This window comes from Ranitomeya variabilis, chromosome 4 (assembly GCF_051348905.1).
Source record: "Ranitomeya variabilis isolate aRanVar5 chromosome 4, aRanVar5.hap1, whole genome shotgun sequence".
In the NCBI taxonomy this organism is placed as follows: domain Eukaryota; kingdom Metazoa; phylum Chordata; class Amphibia; order Anura; family Dendrobatidae; genus Ranitomeya; species Ranitomeya variabilis.
In genome coordinates this window covers 208,828,868-208,844,616 of record NC_135235.1, presented here as the reverse complement: position 1 = coordinate 208,844,616, position 15,749 = coordinate 208,828,868, and the positions used below count along the sequence as shown (strand labels likewise).

General features: G+C 39.9%; 1 protein-coding gene across 1 annotated transcript; it reads left to right on the top strand.

Moving 5' to 3' along the window:
* Nucleotides 1–1,545: 1,545 nt before the first annotated feature.
* CLEC11A (C-type lectin domain containing 11A) lies at nt 1,546–14,251 on the top strand. The gene is made up of 4 exons (XM_077259810.1): nt 1,546–2,024; nt 2,907–3,180; nt 6,818–7,009; nt 9,853–14,251. The coding sequence occupies exons 1-4, from the start codon at nt 1,881–1,883 to the stop codon at nt 10,245–10,247; spliced, it is 1,005 nt and encodes a 334-aa protein (XP_077115925.1). The 5' UTR covers nt 1,546–1,880; the 3' UTR covers nt 10,248–14,251.
* The last annotated feature ends 1,498 nt before the right edge of the window (nt 14,252–15,749 follow it).

Below are 15,749 nucleotides of genomic sequence, written 5' to 3'. Positions count from 1 at the left end.
GGCTGTGGGGGCATCTTACTTTGTGTGGGGTGTCCAAAAAAACATCTTTCAGGTGAGAGGGTCCTGACGATTTTTTTCCAGGTCATCTTGGGTACCACTCACTGGGACCAGCCCTGCTTTAGCCTTGGAGAGGGGAAGGTTAGAGTTACAGTCAGGCCCAAGCCGTAGGTCAAGAAGCCTTAAGCCCTTTCTTCCTCTTCTGCGAAAAGAATCGGGAAGTTGAGCAAGATAAAATTTTTGTTAATTTTTGGAAAGTGCCAAGTCTCCAAAAAACATTGGTGGTCCTGACTCCTGACTGGTGGGAGGATTGTGTAAGAATGCCTCCAACATCGATTTTGCATTTTGTCGAAAACCATTAACGGGGTTCTGCAGAAGCTGAAATTTTTTCTTTTTTAAACGCTCAGAATTGTGAAAAATAATATAAGGAGTAATACTTTGCTTCGGATCCCTTGCCACTCCGCCTAATAATTCTTGATTCCATTGTTGGCATTTTGTCCTGGGTTTCCAGGGACTCATATATAAAAAGTGGATGACTTTACCCTACTCAAAAGTGGTCACTGCATGGCGGATCGGGGGGTTTCTGAAAGGTGTGGGAACTAAAACGCCCCCAGAAAAGTAGGCAACTATGTGGTTTCCCTACTCTCTGGTCTCCGTACCTCCTCTTCTGTCTAAGCAGATAAGTGACCGGGTGTCATCACCTGTCCATCGAAACTGAGCAATAAGTACAAAGTCTCTATGGTTGGACAAAATTTTTTCGACTGTAGAGGAAGCATGTTTGTCACCATTTTGGCCATTGATTCGATTCTGCATTTTAAAAAAAATGGAATTAGGCGTTGGAAAACTCCTTTAAGTGGCCGGGTGACCCTTTTGATGGAATTGTAGTGTATTTTTCATCTGTCGGAAATAATAATTTAGAGCATTGACTTTCCATTATTTGGGAAACCACAACTACCAACCATTTCCTAACAGTCAAAAGCTGTCATGGCATGATGTGGGAGTTGTAGTCTTGAAGTGTTGATCTAGAGCACTTGAGCTCGCGTTACCTTGGCGAGATTCATCTCATTAAAATAACATCCCTTCCTTTTAATTCTATTCCTTCCACGGACTGCCGCTTTTATTATGCCCCGAAGGTATAAAACCAGATTCTTTCGGAAAGTATTCAGCTCATGTACACGGAATGGAAATCGAGAGCCCAAAATAAGAGCGTAAACTCCAACAAAAATGGAAATAGGAAACATAGAAGAAATACATCCAACTCCTGAAAGCAATAAAAAGAAATTAGGCAATTGCTCGAATAGCAATTCCTTTGGGAAAATACAGAAATGAAGAAAGTTTTGCATTTACTGGCTTTATAAATCCAATTATACCCTGAAATTTAAACCCATAGTCTGGCATAAAACAGACGATTACGGGAGTTGGAATTTTCATAAACGTTGGGATTTTAGATTTTTGCCACAGGGGGGCACCGTTGAGTGCAGTGTAAAGAATGGGAAATCTGTTCCCTTTCCCGAAAAGTGATGGGAACGCAAAAAAATGTAGAAAATGTTGTTTACTGGCTAATTAATGTTCATATCCATAATGTCTGAAATTGCTCTTTGAGGAGTCAGAAATGTAACACGACTTCACCTCACTCTCCATGTGGTTTTTGGCTCCGGAGTCCTTTTCTTGGCTATTGCACAGCAGACGCCTGGAAAAAAAAAAACCTTTGATATTTCCTGTCTTTAGGGGCGACCTCGTATGAGGAATTCTGCAGCTGAGACAAAGAAACTTCAGAACAGGAGTAAAGGAGAAGAAGCAAGACATATCTGGTCAATTTCTAAGCTCACAGGCTCCAGGCTTGGTTTTCGGGAGGAGATCCTGCTCCATTTTTTTTCCAAATAATGATCTGGACAAGTATTTTCCTTATAGTATTCTGCAGCCTTGACCCCAGCAGCCAGGCAAAAGTACAAGAAAGTGAAGAGGATGGGACGGCTGAGATGGAGAACCGGCTCTTGGCTGAAGAACAAAACAAGAACTTGGAGAAGGTAAGGGAAATTTTCATTTACAGGTTTAGTGACATGACTTTTATGCCAAATATGACTTTTAGAAAGTCAACACAAAAGTTCTTGTCCTGCTATTTTTAATGGAAGATGACCATTCATGGTCATGAACACCTTCATCATTCGTGGTCAACGATGGCACCAGACTATGCCAAAGATCGGTGGAGACTCCGTAGACCGGTGACCAACTATTCATACTTGTCGTAGAGTTTTGGAACACCTCTTTAAGTTGTGATTGCTTCACCAGACCCTAAAAGTGGAATCACTATCGCAACGGAATCTAGTCTGGAGATCAGGTTGACCAGAGGTGGATTCTTGTTCCGAATGTTGACCCAGTCGATTGACACTCGGGATCATGAGGAAGAAACTTGCTCTTTCGGGCAGACTGGATTATGGATGGACCCTTTTTCCTTTCCCATCCCAAGGCTGAACTTGATGGACAAGTGTCTTTTTTCAACCAGGCTATGTAACTACTTAAAGAGTTATTCACAAAGGGGTTTGTCTGGGATTTTAAAAAACCTTTCTAACTTCTAAATATCCAGCTCCAGACTTTTGCTTTTGCTTTGCTGCAGCTATAACATTCCATACATTCCCATAACCACTGCAGCCACAATGTTTGTATGTAAGGCACAAGAGCAGTGATTGGCTGTTCGGGTCATGTGGATGTACGTGATGTCATCACTGTATGACAAGTAAACAAAGACCGGCAGAGGCCACCAAGACAGCAATGCTGGATCGGCGAGGAATTTAACAATTTAATATTGGATATTTTTTCCATTTTATCTCACTCCGTACTGTTAGAATAGTTTTTTATGGGTTTTTTTTTTATAGCCGAGAACCCCTTTAAATCTTACATATTTTTTTCAGTTTCTCTTAGGTCATTTAGATATTACTGTACCACCAGAAAAACGTCCACTGCTGCCCCCTAAAACAGAAACAAAGCTTTCCTTCAATGTCACGTTAATTTCCGTTTCTCAAAACAAGAACGGGGTGATTCTTCCAAAGCCGGATGATGAAGACCAAGAAGAAGAGGAAGTTGAGGAGATAGATGGAGGAACATCAGAGGAAGATGAAGTGGTTCCAACTACAACCGTACAGCCAGCTACTACTCTCCCAGCGGATGATAACTTGAACTATATCAGTGAGTATTTCCATGATATCTGGTGACATTTCCATCCATACGATCTGTAGGTATTGGGGATAAAATCAGTAATTTACATCAATAATAGTTGTTGTTTTTTTAACTAAATCTATTTGTACCAGTTATGACTTGTATTGTTTAAGATTATTGTACTTGTTTTTATTATGTATACCCCTCCTCACATGTAAAGCGCCATGGAATAAATGGCGCTATAACAATAAATAATAATAATAATTTGTCTAAAAACAGGGCAGAAGATTATGGAATCCGAATACTGGGACCCTCATCAATCTTTGAGGGCATTTTGGGACGTGTGTTCTCAAGAACAGTGGCGGTCCTAAAGTTCAGACCCCATCAGTCATACATGTAATACCAATACTGTGGCTAGCATATAAATGTTTTGATAGGGAAAAAACACTTTAAGGAGGACCAATCACTTGCTCTAAAAATTGGATTAACTGCCTTGCAAAAACCCCTGAGCTCCTCTGATTCTGGCGCTCTTTTCAATTTTGTGCTGAGATGTACATTGCAGAGATATTCTAATTTTATGTTTTTCGAGCGCAGTATGTGAAATCTCTGCTTGTAGTGCAACTGGGTGTTTCTTTAGAGTCTTCACTGGGGACGTATGATTTTACCCCTCCCAGTTTCTACCAATCACAGCTCAACGGCTGATCTCAGACTCAAATTGTGATTGGCAGCTCCTGAGATGAAGAGGTGAAAGCACACACTCACAGAGAAGACTCTGAAGAAACGCCTAGTTGCACTACAAGCAGAGATTTCACATACTGCGCTCCAAAAATAACAAATGTGAATATCTCTGTAGTAGAGCAACACAGAACAAAATTGAAAACAATGGCAGAATCAAGGGAGCTCAGGAATTTTTCAAGGTAATTAACTTTATTTTTTTTTGAGTAAGTGATAGCTCCTCTTTAAGGTACTACAGCTCCAAAGGGAAGAGGTTCCAAATCAAGAATGGACATATAAAATATATCAGGGATCCTTTTCCTTGGTTTAAGGATGCTCCTGCTACATTTGATAAATTGCTAACATTCATAAAAGAAGTAATAATAAATTACTAACCTGCAATACCAGACACATCCTATAGTCAAGTGTGGCGCTATTTTGGTATTTTATCATGTGGTCCTTATTAAGTGCCAAAAAAATAAAAAATTGATTTACTTTTGCAGCACCACTTTCATAAAGGTTGTGGTTTGTATTACTGTTAAGATTACAGAAATTGAAAATAAAATAAAGTACTTAAAGGGATATTTTTCAAGTTAATAATCACTAGGAAGTGCAATCAATCAATGATCATTGGTGGTTTGACTCCATTGACCTGATCGCTGGGGGTGTAACACTTTTGCACAGTTTATTCCTGGCCTCCCAGCTGCGCAGGGAACCGCACCCAGTACAACTATAAAGCAGATGAAGAGAGGAAGCGGTACTATGGCCCCTTTTTTCTCAGAATTAGCGAGGGTTCCAGGGATCTATCTTAGTGAAAAGCCATCACTTACTGTACTAAGATGGGAACCGAACTCAATGAAATAAGAAAAATTATTTTTTTTTCACACAGAACCAGCGCCACCCTTATCTATGGCTGCGTCTGGTATTGCAGATACTACAATATTTTTGCGAACATTTAAGAATTCATTATTCTTAAAATTCTAGGACATTCTGAGTCTCTGGCCAATACAAAAACCACAAAGTTTACATTTACATTCTGCCAGACTCTTGCCAGGAGAAAAAAGAAATTTCGGCTTTATTTCTTTTACACATTCCTCTTTCTAAGCATCGATTTAATTCCTCAACTTTTCCTTGTAATTTTTTTTTTGCAATGTGATCTTCTTGACGTGAATACAGACAAGGTTTGGGGGCTTCTGAAAGATGTCCTGGCATGTTGCTCGCTCACCACAAGTCTGTGTTAGGAATTCAGTACACTGAAATCAAACCACAGATCGAGAGGAGAGGGAGAGATTTTTACAAATCTATCAGTTTGTGTCTCCACAGTTGTATGTGTTCTGTTTCCATGGTAACAGACTACAAACAAACACTGTGTAGTCTGATCCTAGTCATACTTAATATCTGTTCCCATTTTTTTTGCTAAATTACCAAAAGTAAGTTAGGAAGAATTAAGGGACTGATGTTAGAAATTATGATTGTAAGATCAAACTAAATAAAAGGAGGAAAAAAGGAGCTTTTAATTACAGGGAACTTATCAGGATAATTATTTTTATTAATGAAACTAGTGATATGGTTGTATAGGACTTAACTCAATAATAAAAACGATACCTGTCTTGTTGAAATCTGATGTTCCAGTGTGGAGAAATTGAGCATTGACCTCTGGAAGTGCATTGGGGGCATGTCAATGCACTAAGAGTTCACGGACACGCCCCCTCAATGTACTTTCAGGCTAATTTGCATGTGGCTTCTAAGCTCAATTTCTCAGTGCTGGCACAACCAATTATTACAAGACTGGTATCATTTTTATTGTCTGGCTAGGACCTAAACAGCCGTACTATTAATTTTAGAAGTAAAATTGTCCTGACGGTTTCCTTTAAAACTGATTACAAAGTTGTATTATTTATTATATTAAATGCACTGGGTCAATCAGTATTTTCTTGTCCATATTAGGACACAAGATCCTGCATTACCATAGGACTCATTAGCTAATTTGGACCTGGATCGGGACTTGTGGCCGTAATAAAGATGAAAAAATACGGATATGTGAATTAGACCTAACAGGTTCCACGCTCAATAGCTGTCTGTCGTGAGCGCTCTCGTGTTTTCTATGAGAGATCAGAAATCTCTGGCAGTAGTGTATCTACTGAGGCTCGTTCAGATGTCCAAGCACAGACCGCTAGTGTACGGGCTAATTGTAGTTCTCTCAACCCAAGCGTGACAGCTTCATAGAAATACATGAAGCTGTAATTTTCAGGTTCGGAGAGCCGCCAGCCAGTCCGTGCATTGCGGTCCGATCTTGCACGATTTGCATAGTTGTCTCAATAAGCCCCACGAGAGCATAACGATCGGTTGTGTGAAATCAGACATGTGGGACCTTTGTCTACCCGACATTTGCCAGTTCGGCCACTGTTGTTAATATAATGTGCATGGGGACTTTTACGGTTGGAGTAGATGGCTGCCCGGCTAACTAGAAGACATCTTCTGACCGAGTATGTTCATAGTTGAAATAGAAAGCTCTGCACCACAAAAAGATGAGATTGTAGGTCTTCCTGAAGTGCTTTTTATATGATCCGGCAAAGCGTCAAAACAGATATGGTCCAAAGTTTCGACTGAGAGCGGTCTTTGTCAAGGACATCTATATGTTGAAAGAGCTGGAACCAGGAAAGGTGGCAAGGTGTGAGCCATTGGCTTCATGCTATGCTTATGAACATGACAAACATTGTTTCCACCAACAGCGAACACATGCGGGCAGTTGTGCTTCCCTCATACACATCAGATTGTTGGGACTAGAGATTATCCAAGACTCTTACCAATTTTTTCACCCAACCTTGACCCAGACCCTCGTAAATAAACAAGACTTGGATTCTGCCATAACATTTCTGAGTGAATCCATATTGAGTAGGTCACGGTTATATACGGTCCTTATGGTTAAATACCGATGTCTCTTCACCCACAGTGTCACGTCTGAGCGGAATAGAGGCTGCCATCCATCGCCTTAACGTCCAGTTCTACGGCCTTGACGTCAAAGTGTCCCAGATGTCTCAAAGCGTGTCCACCATGCGGACTAAGCTCGGTGAAGCAGAAGACACCATCGCCACCGTGTCTGAGATGAATGCAAGAAATCAAAGACAGATTGGACAGATTGAAGGTAGGATTGCCAGGCAGGAACATGTGTCAGGCTGTTGTTTTTCAAGTTAATGTCTTGTTTTAATTACAATATTCTGTACTTTCCTGAGGGATCATCTGTTTCTCGTAGGGGGTATGGGTTTCATTAGGCACAAACCTTGAAAAAAAACAAGAGAGAGCAATAGCAGGCAAAAACAGAAAGAATCAGGAAACAGAACCAGTAAATCCCAAAAATATATGGGAACCTTAGTATATGTGTTAATATGTCCACTCATACCTGCAAATTTTGTGAAGAACTCGGTCATAAGTCATGCATATATGATATATAGAATAACCAATGCCAAACAGAGTGGCACAACTTTTCTCTCAAAGTCGGTCAATCTGGCGCCAATCATCTCGGAATATTTAGTACAGTGAGGGAAGGTAAGGAGGACACATCTGCAGGTTTAAAGGGGTTGTTCTTTTTACTTAAGTGTATGCAATTTGGTCTAAAAATTATTTATTTTCATGAAAAATTCTGCACCATTTGCCTTCTACAGCCTACATGTTGGATTCTTCTCCAGAACAAGTGAATTGCGTTTCCATCAGTCATCCCACTATGTGTCTGTCAGGGAGTTTGTAACTCTTATCTGTCCCATAAAAGCAAAACAGTGAAATATATTTTTAATGAAACCCAATTGCAAAAAATCATTTTCAGAAGTTCTTGGAATGTCCTGTGTATGGCTCCATATTTTACACTCTGCCTGTTCTGTCACTGTGCTCCACACTCCTCCCCTCTTCATAGACTTCAATGGGCAGCAGTAATCTGATTCTTCAGTGAGCCCTTTTGTTTAGATCAAGATGGATTTTTGCTAGTTTTTCAGAATGAATGATGAATTCAGGAGGCGGGGGAGAAAAGAGGTCGCTAATAGGTGGAGAAATAAGCATATTTCTCTGATGAGATAAATTACAGAATTTCTTACAATGTTTCATACACATACTGAGCAGTGTAGCTGTAAATCCAGCTCAGGGATGAGATAAAACGCTCAGTGGAAAGCAGCACATCTGTGTCCCCCTCTGTTCTTTCACTGCATTCCTCACTCCTCCCATCTCCATAGACACCAAAAGGCAGCTGTTCACTGCGTTCTTCTTGTCTCCCTTCTCCATAAACATAAATAAGCAGTTGTAATATGATTCCTCAGTGAGCTGGCAATCCCTCTTGTTTTGATCAAGATGAATTTTAGCTGTTTTTCAGAATGAATTATGAATTCAGGAAGAAGAAAAGAAGTGGTTCATGGGTTGGGAAAGAAACATATTTCTCTGACTAGATAAACTATGAAGTTTCTAATATTAAGCTTCTTATATGTACTGAGCAGTGTAACTGTAAATCCAGTTCAGGAATTAGATCAAATGCTTAGTAGAAAGCAGAACTGTCTGTGTCCCCCTTTGTCTGCTCTTTCACTGCATTCCTCACTCCTCCCCTCTCCATAGACACCAATAGGCAGTTGTTACCTGATTCCTCAGTGAGATGGCTGCCCTTCTTATTTTGATCAAGATGGATTCTAGCTGTTTTTCCTAAACAGTTGATGAATTCGAGAGGCAGGAACAAGAAAATAAGTGGCATATAGATGGAAAAAAATTATATTTCTCTGATGAGATCAATTACGTTTCTTACATTCACTTGTGTGATCGATTTACACAAAGATTGTTGTACTAAAATGTGCATGTTGTATGATGATAATCTAGCGGTTTGGTAGTCCTGACCATGCAGGATTATCGAACTCCATGTTTATTACAGTACTTCTAAAAAGTTGCTTCATACAGAAACTTCCGTGCAGGTTTTGAGAATCTACTTTAAGAAATGTATCCCACAGTTTTGTAAACAAGATGACAGACCCGTAAGTAAGATCAGCACAAACTCATCCTGTTCCATTACATGCATGGTTAACATCCCACGATATTCCCCTTTAAGAATGAAAGAGATACTCTATTTCACCTGGAATTCCTGCTGAGAAAACGCTGTTCCAACCTCTAACTCAGCTGGAAGCCATCTTCTGCAGAAGTTAACCGTGCCAGAATTTGTTTCTCAGACGTGATCCTGCAGGGCGATTTACTATTGTACAATTCTTTAGGCTGTTACTATAAAAATACAGGACACGAGTAGCCGAGGGGGTCCTAATCCCATCACACACTGGTCTTTCCATATGTTTCATGCCATAAAAGTTTTAGAAAGTTGTAAAACTTCATGTATAAAGTAATTAGAGCGCTATTCCCGTCTTGGACCCAGGATATGCCATAAATGTTCGATATATGTTGGTCTACGACCCACATCTGTCTTGAGATATCGGGAATAGAGTGGCGGCTACGTAAGAGTTCCAAAAATTGATGAGCATTGGGCTCAAGAATTTTTGGAACTCAGATATAAAATCAATGGAGTCACACAAGAATGGCCACCGACCCAGCTACTTCGGCAAATTAAATCGCATTCTTCTAAAATGTTCTCAGATTGAGACACTGCCTACCATATTATCGAAAAATGGAAGGAGCAGCCAGCTCCCCAAAAGTAGTCCATAGTTTGACGGAGCTCGGATCAACCCCACTGCTCAGGAAGACAAACGAAGTAGACATAGGTCCACCTACATGGATAAAAATTCATGAAGTTTTCTTCTTTCATGGACATGGTCATGACTAAGAATGCAACCGAAATGTGTTGGTGGTGTTCCGCTTTTGGACTGCAACGGGTGTTTTGTGTAATTTTTAATAGGAACGAATAGAACTTCAGGAATTTGCATTCGTGTAGCTGGATCTATCTCTACTTCGTCAACCGCCTACCATAACTCTACTACGATAGGTTCTAAAAACTTTGATTTTGTCCATTCTTTCTAGGTTGCTTGAAGGGTAAGCGGTACCACCGAAAGTGCTATCTCATTTTTCAGCACTTCGAAAACTACGCAACTGCACAACAGCTTTGCCACAGCCGAGGGGGAAACCTGGCAATGCCAATAGACCAGAATGAATTTGCCTATCTGGCGCAGTATGTTCACGATGCCTTCTATCCATTTAACTGGCCCATCTGGATTGGGATTCATGATCGACGCTCGGAAGGGATGTACACGTTTGAGAACGGCCATCGTGTCTCCTATTTCAACTGGTACAAAGATCATTTGGTGACACAGCCAAATGGTGGCATTCTGGAGAACTGCGTGTCCATCTCATCGGATGACGGAAAGTGGTGGGACAACGACTGCTCGCGGAGAATGTACTACATCTGCGAGTACTAAGCGGCGTGGTGACAAATATGGAGCTTCTTGTAGCATCTAGGTCACGTTTTCTGTAGTTCATATCTCAGGTATTCATATGCTTTCGATAAACATGAGTGCAGGCAGTCATAGAATGTTCAAAAAGTTGACTTAATGTTTATTTCCCTCAAGAATCCTTTTTGATACTTTAATAAGGATGAAACATTTCAACGATCCTTTGTTCCCAAGGGAGAAAATACTTCTACGAGTGGAAGTGGCCTACTCAACTCCAAACTGATCCTTCAGCCAACAATTGGCAGTGTAAGGCCACTTTAAAAAGGGTTATTACCATGTTCAAAAAGGTTTATTTGTCAGGTAGACCTTGGAAATACAAGCGATTTTGCAATTTATTGCTTATCAAAATTTTCAGCCGTTCTTGAGATATTAACACTTTTCTTTTGTTCACAGCTCGTTGACTTGGAGATCGACCACCGCTACTAGAAAGCAGAACATGCACAGTGCTTACAAGCTCTTTTTTATTGAGCTAGTAAGCGCCATTTAAAAGCCAGCCAGGATTGTTGGAGCTCACCGTTACCTCCTCATCACTTTCACAACAGTGCTTACAAGCTAGACAACAGCAGTGGTCGGTCTCCTAGACAATGAGATGTAAATAAAACAAAGGAGTTAATATCTCCAGAACGGCTGAAAATTTTAACAAGCAGTAAATTGCAAAATTGCTTGTATTTACAAGCACTGTTCGACAATATCCATCTATGAAAATGAGAATAACCCTTTAAGTCACATAGATAATGAGGTAATAGCCCAATAGACATCAGAGAAATACAAAAATACGTAATTCCAATTAAGTGAAAAATGCAGGTTTTCATTTAGCCAGGTTTTCTATCCTGTGGATCAGGACATGGTAGATTTTAACCAATCGTGTTTAAGCTTTGCTTCTATTTCCTGTTGAAAATTCAAAGTGTTTTCTATAGTGTAAGCTGTATTTTGCTAAAAACAAAAAATATGAATATTAATCTGTTGGATCACCTTCTACCATTTCAGTGTTTCCCTGGTTCCCCATTAGTACAGATTTCTAGACAAGAGAAAGGAGAACCATGGAGCAATGTATTGGGTTTGTCATGCATAATCTTGGATTATCCACTCTTCTGTTGGTTTGAGGCATGGGGGTCCACCAGTAGGCTACAGCCAATTAGTGATCTCAATCATTGTCGTTGAGGACACTTAGACACAAGGCCCCAATTCATAAAGCGGTTTTTCGACATGCGGTGTAGAATTGCTTGAATTGTCGTAATCGTTTTTGCGTTAAAATAATAGCAACTTTTGGCATCTTTACACAATTCCTGGCCAGCTTCACCAACCAACATGGGCAGAGCTCGGGAAGAACATGGTGTATTCAAGAACTCCTGACAAACTCATCATAATTTATGCCGAAGATGATATACGCCAAATTTTGCCAAAATTGTATGCCAGCCCCTGGATGCATAGTAACATTTCTGGCGTTAGTGCACGGCCGTGCATTTTAATGAACTCGGTGAATCTTACTCCAGTGCTCCCTTTATATAGTCTGGGGTGCAATTTGCAAATTCTACATTGAACATGCAACATCTGACACATTCATCTCCAAGTCGAATCTAACATTGGGATGGGCTTAAAAGTTGCCTAAAAAGTCGTGATGGTGTAATTTGGCAAAAATTTGGCACAAAACAAATGCAATTTTTGAAAAATGTGAACCTTTATCTTTTTTTTCCAGATACTACTTATCATGACTTTGGTATAATCAGGTAATACCCCTTTTAAAGGAGTTATCCGTGAAAATTATATTGATTGACCCATCCTTTGGTCATCAGTATTGGATCGGTGGGGGTCCAACACCAGACACTCTTAAAAATCAGCTATTAGCTCCTTCGGGCACATGGAACGGATCTGCACTGCCAAGTACTGTAGATAGGCTTCTATACAAGGTTCTCCAGTTCACCGGTTGACCTTCCTTGGACCAATTTTGGTAGGAATTACTACTGTATTCCAGGAGCAACCCACAAGGCCTATCGTTTTGGTGCTCTCACATAGTTGTCTCGTTCTCAAATTTTGGTCACCGTCAAAGTTGCTCCGATCCTTTTTTTTTTGCCCATTTTTCCAACACATCCACAACTGACTTAATATCTCCTTCCCGATGACGAGGAGATAATCGGTCAGTCTTATTGCTATGGCTACTCAATGAAGACACAATATAATAGCGATTCCTTAGACCAGTACAGGTTAAGGAGACAATGATGTGCCTTTTAAGGTTTTATCAAGTCACCTCTTTATCCTCTGTGATCCGAGTACGTATGATGTCAGCGCCACTTAGCGGGTGTTTTTACCAAGATTTTGCAGGTATTATTTACGCTGGAGATCTAGTCATTTTCCATGGTGGTAGAGATATAAATAAAGTCAACCAACCTTCAAGAACACTTGGCGGGGGGCTCAAATTTAAGCAGCATGGGTTTATTTTTTTGGTTTAAGACAAAAATGTCGTTTAGACCCCCACTGTTCCAAAATTGAAGCAGCTTCGTGCCGGGACAAAGGAATAATAAACTCCACGACAAGGACGAGAGTTGAGAGAAAATTCTGTTTTGTGACTGTTTGTTTAATCCTCCTGCGCCGTTTAGCGACTCCTCTCCGACTTCCAGCTGTTGTGCCTCGCGCCCAAGGAATATCATTGCCCAAGTGCTAGCAATGGATTCAGCCATGTGTGTATTTAATAAGCGAGTCGTGCTATTAAAAACCACAAGAGTTTTGTAAAATATATAGATTTTTTTTTATTTCAGTGTTTTTGTTTTTTTCAGTTTCATCATATTTGGAGACTTTTACAGAATGCAACACGTAGTCCTTTTTTTTCCCCAATAGTGATTTATTTTGGAATGCCACATTGGCCATTTAAAACAACCAGAGCGGGGCCATTTATCTAATGTCTATGAGAACCTTTAGATGTTGTCCAGCCCAAAAATTGGGGGTGTTTTTTCCTTTATAAATGCTCCTTCTATACTAGCTATTGCTGGTGCTGAGTGAGAGCAGCGCTGTGTATTTTAATGTCTCCTCCTTCTGCTCTTCCCTCCCCTCTCACAGCAGGAACTCTCAGATGGACTGAAGGAGAAATCCTGCAGCTTCATCTCCCCATCCTTCTTTTCATCTCTTTAAATTAACTGGATATTTAGTATATTTGTGAGCCTGTACGCAAAAAAAATGCATCTAGAACTTTCTAATAAAGAAAAGAATAAGCTACATTTTGCCAATACATATGTACTACTAATTTAAAGGGAGCAAAACTGCGTCTAGTGATTGGCTGCTGTCATTCCTGTCGAATGCGGCTAGAAGTCCAGAAACTGGATAGCGATCCAGGAAAGGTCAGAACGGGATCAACAACAGATCGCTTATTTTTATGACTTTACACTATTCTAAACCCTAGGCTGAAGCAAATTGGCGAATACAGGTCGTGTATTCAAAGATCAGTCTCTACTTGTCTGCTACATCAGGGTTGCAATGAAGTCACGACTTCGCAATAGTTTTCAGGTCCCATTTAACTGCATCATGCCACAATTTGACAGAGAAATATAGCAATGTTTAGCCAAGCGAGCTTTGTCACTGGCATGAAAAAAAATAATTAAGTGGCTGGACAACTCTTTTTTAAGCCAGCTGGAGGTACACTTTGAATGAAAAGATAGTCTTTTCTGAGCAGGAATTTTGACTTTGGCCACCGATTTAAGGTATGTTTTAAAATGACTTTTGGGCATCCCCCTCTCGAATTACCATTTCTAAAAAAAAATTTCATCTAGAATTCTCTAAAAGAATTTACAATGTAACATTCCGGCTAACATGCAATAAACAAGATCGTGTAAAAAAAGGGAAGCGAGGAGGTCTTTCGTTACAGTGCTTACACATTTCTTTGGTTTCTAAATTACTGTGTACGCGACATCTTCATGAAACACATAAGACCTAAATACACACACACAACAAAAAATAAATAAAACAAACAGTATATATATATATATATATATAAAAAAAAAAATCATCCAATGACGATCGCTTATCACTGGAGACCAGCTCTCAGAAAAATAAATTACAGTGAAAGGTACTACAGATAAAACTGACCCCTTTTTTTTCCCCCAGTGATCGTTTTCAATTCTGCTGCTTTCCTGTAACTCTCAGCTGCTGAACTTCACAAGTCACTGCTGCTCTCTGCTGGTACAGTGACCTGTACAATGCCTGCTCGGCTGTGGCCGCCTCCAAAAGTTCACCTGCAGCTTTGGATGTGCATGGAGCAGAGGACATGTTGTAACTTATGATCGGTACAAGATCAGCACATTTTAAACCAGGAAAAGTTACTAAAAATTTAATTCTATAGTGCAAAGAAGGATTTAGTTAACAGTAACTAATAAGGACTGATACCTATACGGAGGCTCGAGGCGCTAAGAGGGTGGATTCTTGCCAACTTGAAATTTCATGCACATTACTTGACACTCGCCTAGTTTGGAATTCCTTACAGATCATTTTGGGTACATTTTATAGCAAATATCACAATTATAGTGCAGCCATGTATAAAGTATCGCCTTTTTTGAAATTGGATTTCATTAATAAATTTTACACTTTTTGCTTTCTACAGCCTCTGTTGCACAGTTTATAGCTGGCTGCAGAATGAATTCACTGAGAATCTATCAATGACAAAGTTTATAACTCTACTGACTCGTTCAGACGTAGTTTTTCTGAGTGTAGCCTAAGGCCGTGTTCCCCGACTTTAGTCCTCGAGAGCCAGCAACAGGTCACGCTTTCAGGATATCCTCAGTGTTGCATGATGAAATTATCACCTGGGAAATACTATAAAATATGATCTGTCGGTGGCTCCTGAGGACTGAAGTTGGGGTAGTTGGGACCAAACTCAAAAGAAACTGATGAAAACCTTATCAAAATCACTGATGAAACTAGAACAGTTTTTCTCGTACGTAAAAAGAAAAAAAAAGTCTTAATGAGGCCTTAGAAATCAACGGACAGGACCTCAGAAGGAAGAGAAGTTATAAAAATCAAAGAGCTCATTGGCTGATCCTTAGTTAACTCTTTCTTCAGTGCAACACAGGCTATATAAAAGGCTGATGATGCTAAATTTTTAATGACAATTACAAAAAAAGGCAAAAATGAAAGCATCAAAGAACATAACACTTGGGTTTTGCAGTGTAATGGTAGCATGGGAAGCCATCTCCATCCTTTCTTTTTTAGTGTACAGGGGTAGGCACTGTTGTGTGCCTCGTAAACACAATGAGCAGACAAATGAACCATCTTCCTGTGACACATACATAAAGACACTGATATTTCTCCATCAATACAATAGACATTAACACCATCTATACGATACCATAACTGTGCCTTATATCAGGGACCTAACTGCCCAGAGAAATGATAGTTCAACTTTTAAGTATTTTACACAGGACTGGAAAAATAAAACATGGACTATTATAGGCAGCAAGAAAAGACGATTTCAAGAAAGTAAAAAAA

What these genes read in the sequence shown, in the direction of transcription:
- CLEC11A (XM_077259810.1), top strand. Translation starts at nt 1,881, where the DNA reads ATGATCTGGACAAGTATTTTCCTTATAGTATTCTGCAGCCTTGACCCC. An exon ending in TGATAACTTGAACTATATCA is followed by an intron (nt 3,181 to 6,817) that starts GTGAGTATTTCC and finishes CTTCACCCACAG; the next exon opens with TGTCACGTCTGAGCGGAATA. An exon ending in ACAGATTGGACAGATTGAAG is followed by an intron (nt 7,010 to 9,852) that starts GTAGGATTGCCA and finishes CATTCTTTCTAG; the next exon opens with GTTGCTTGAAGGGTAAGCGG.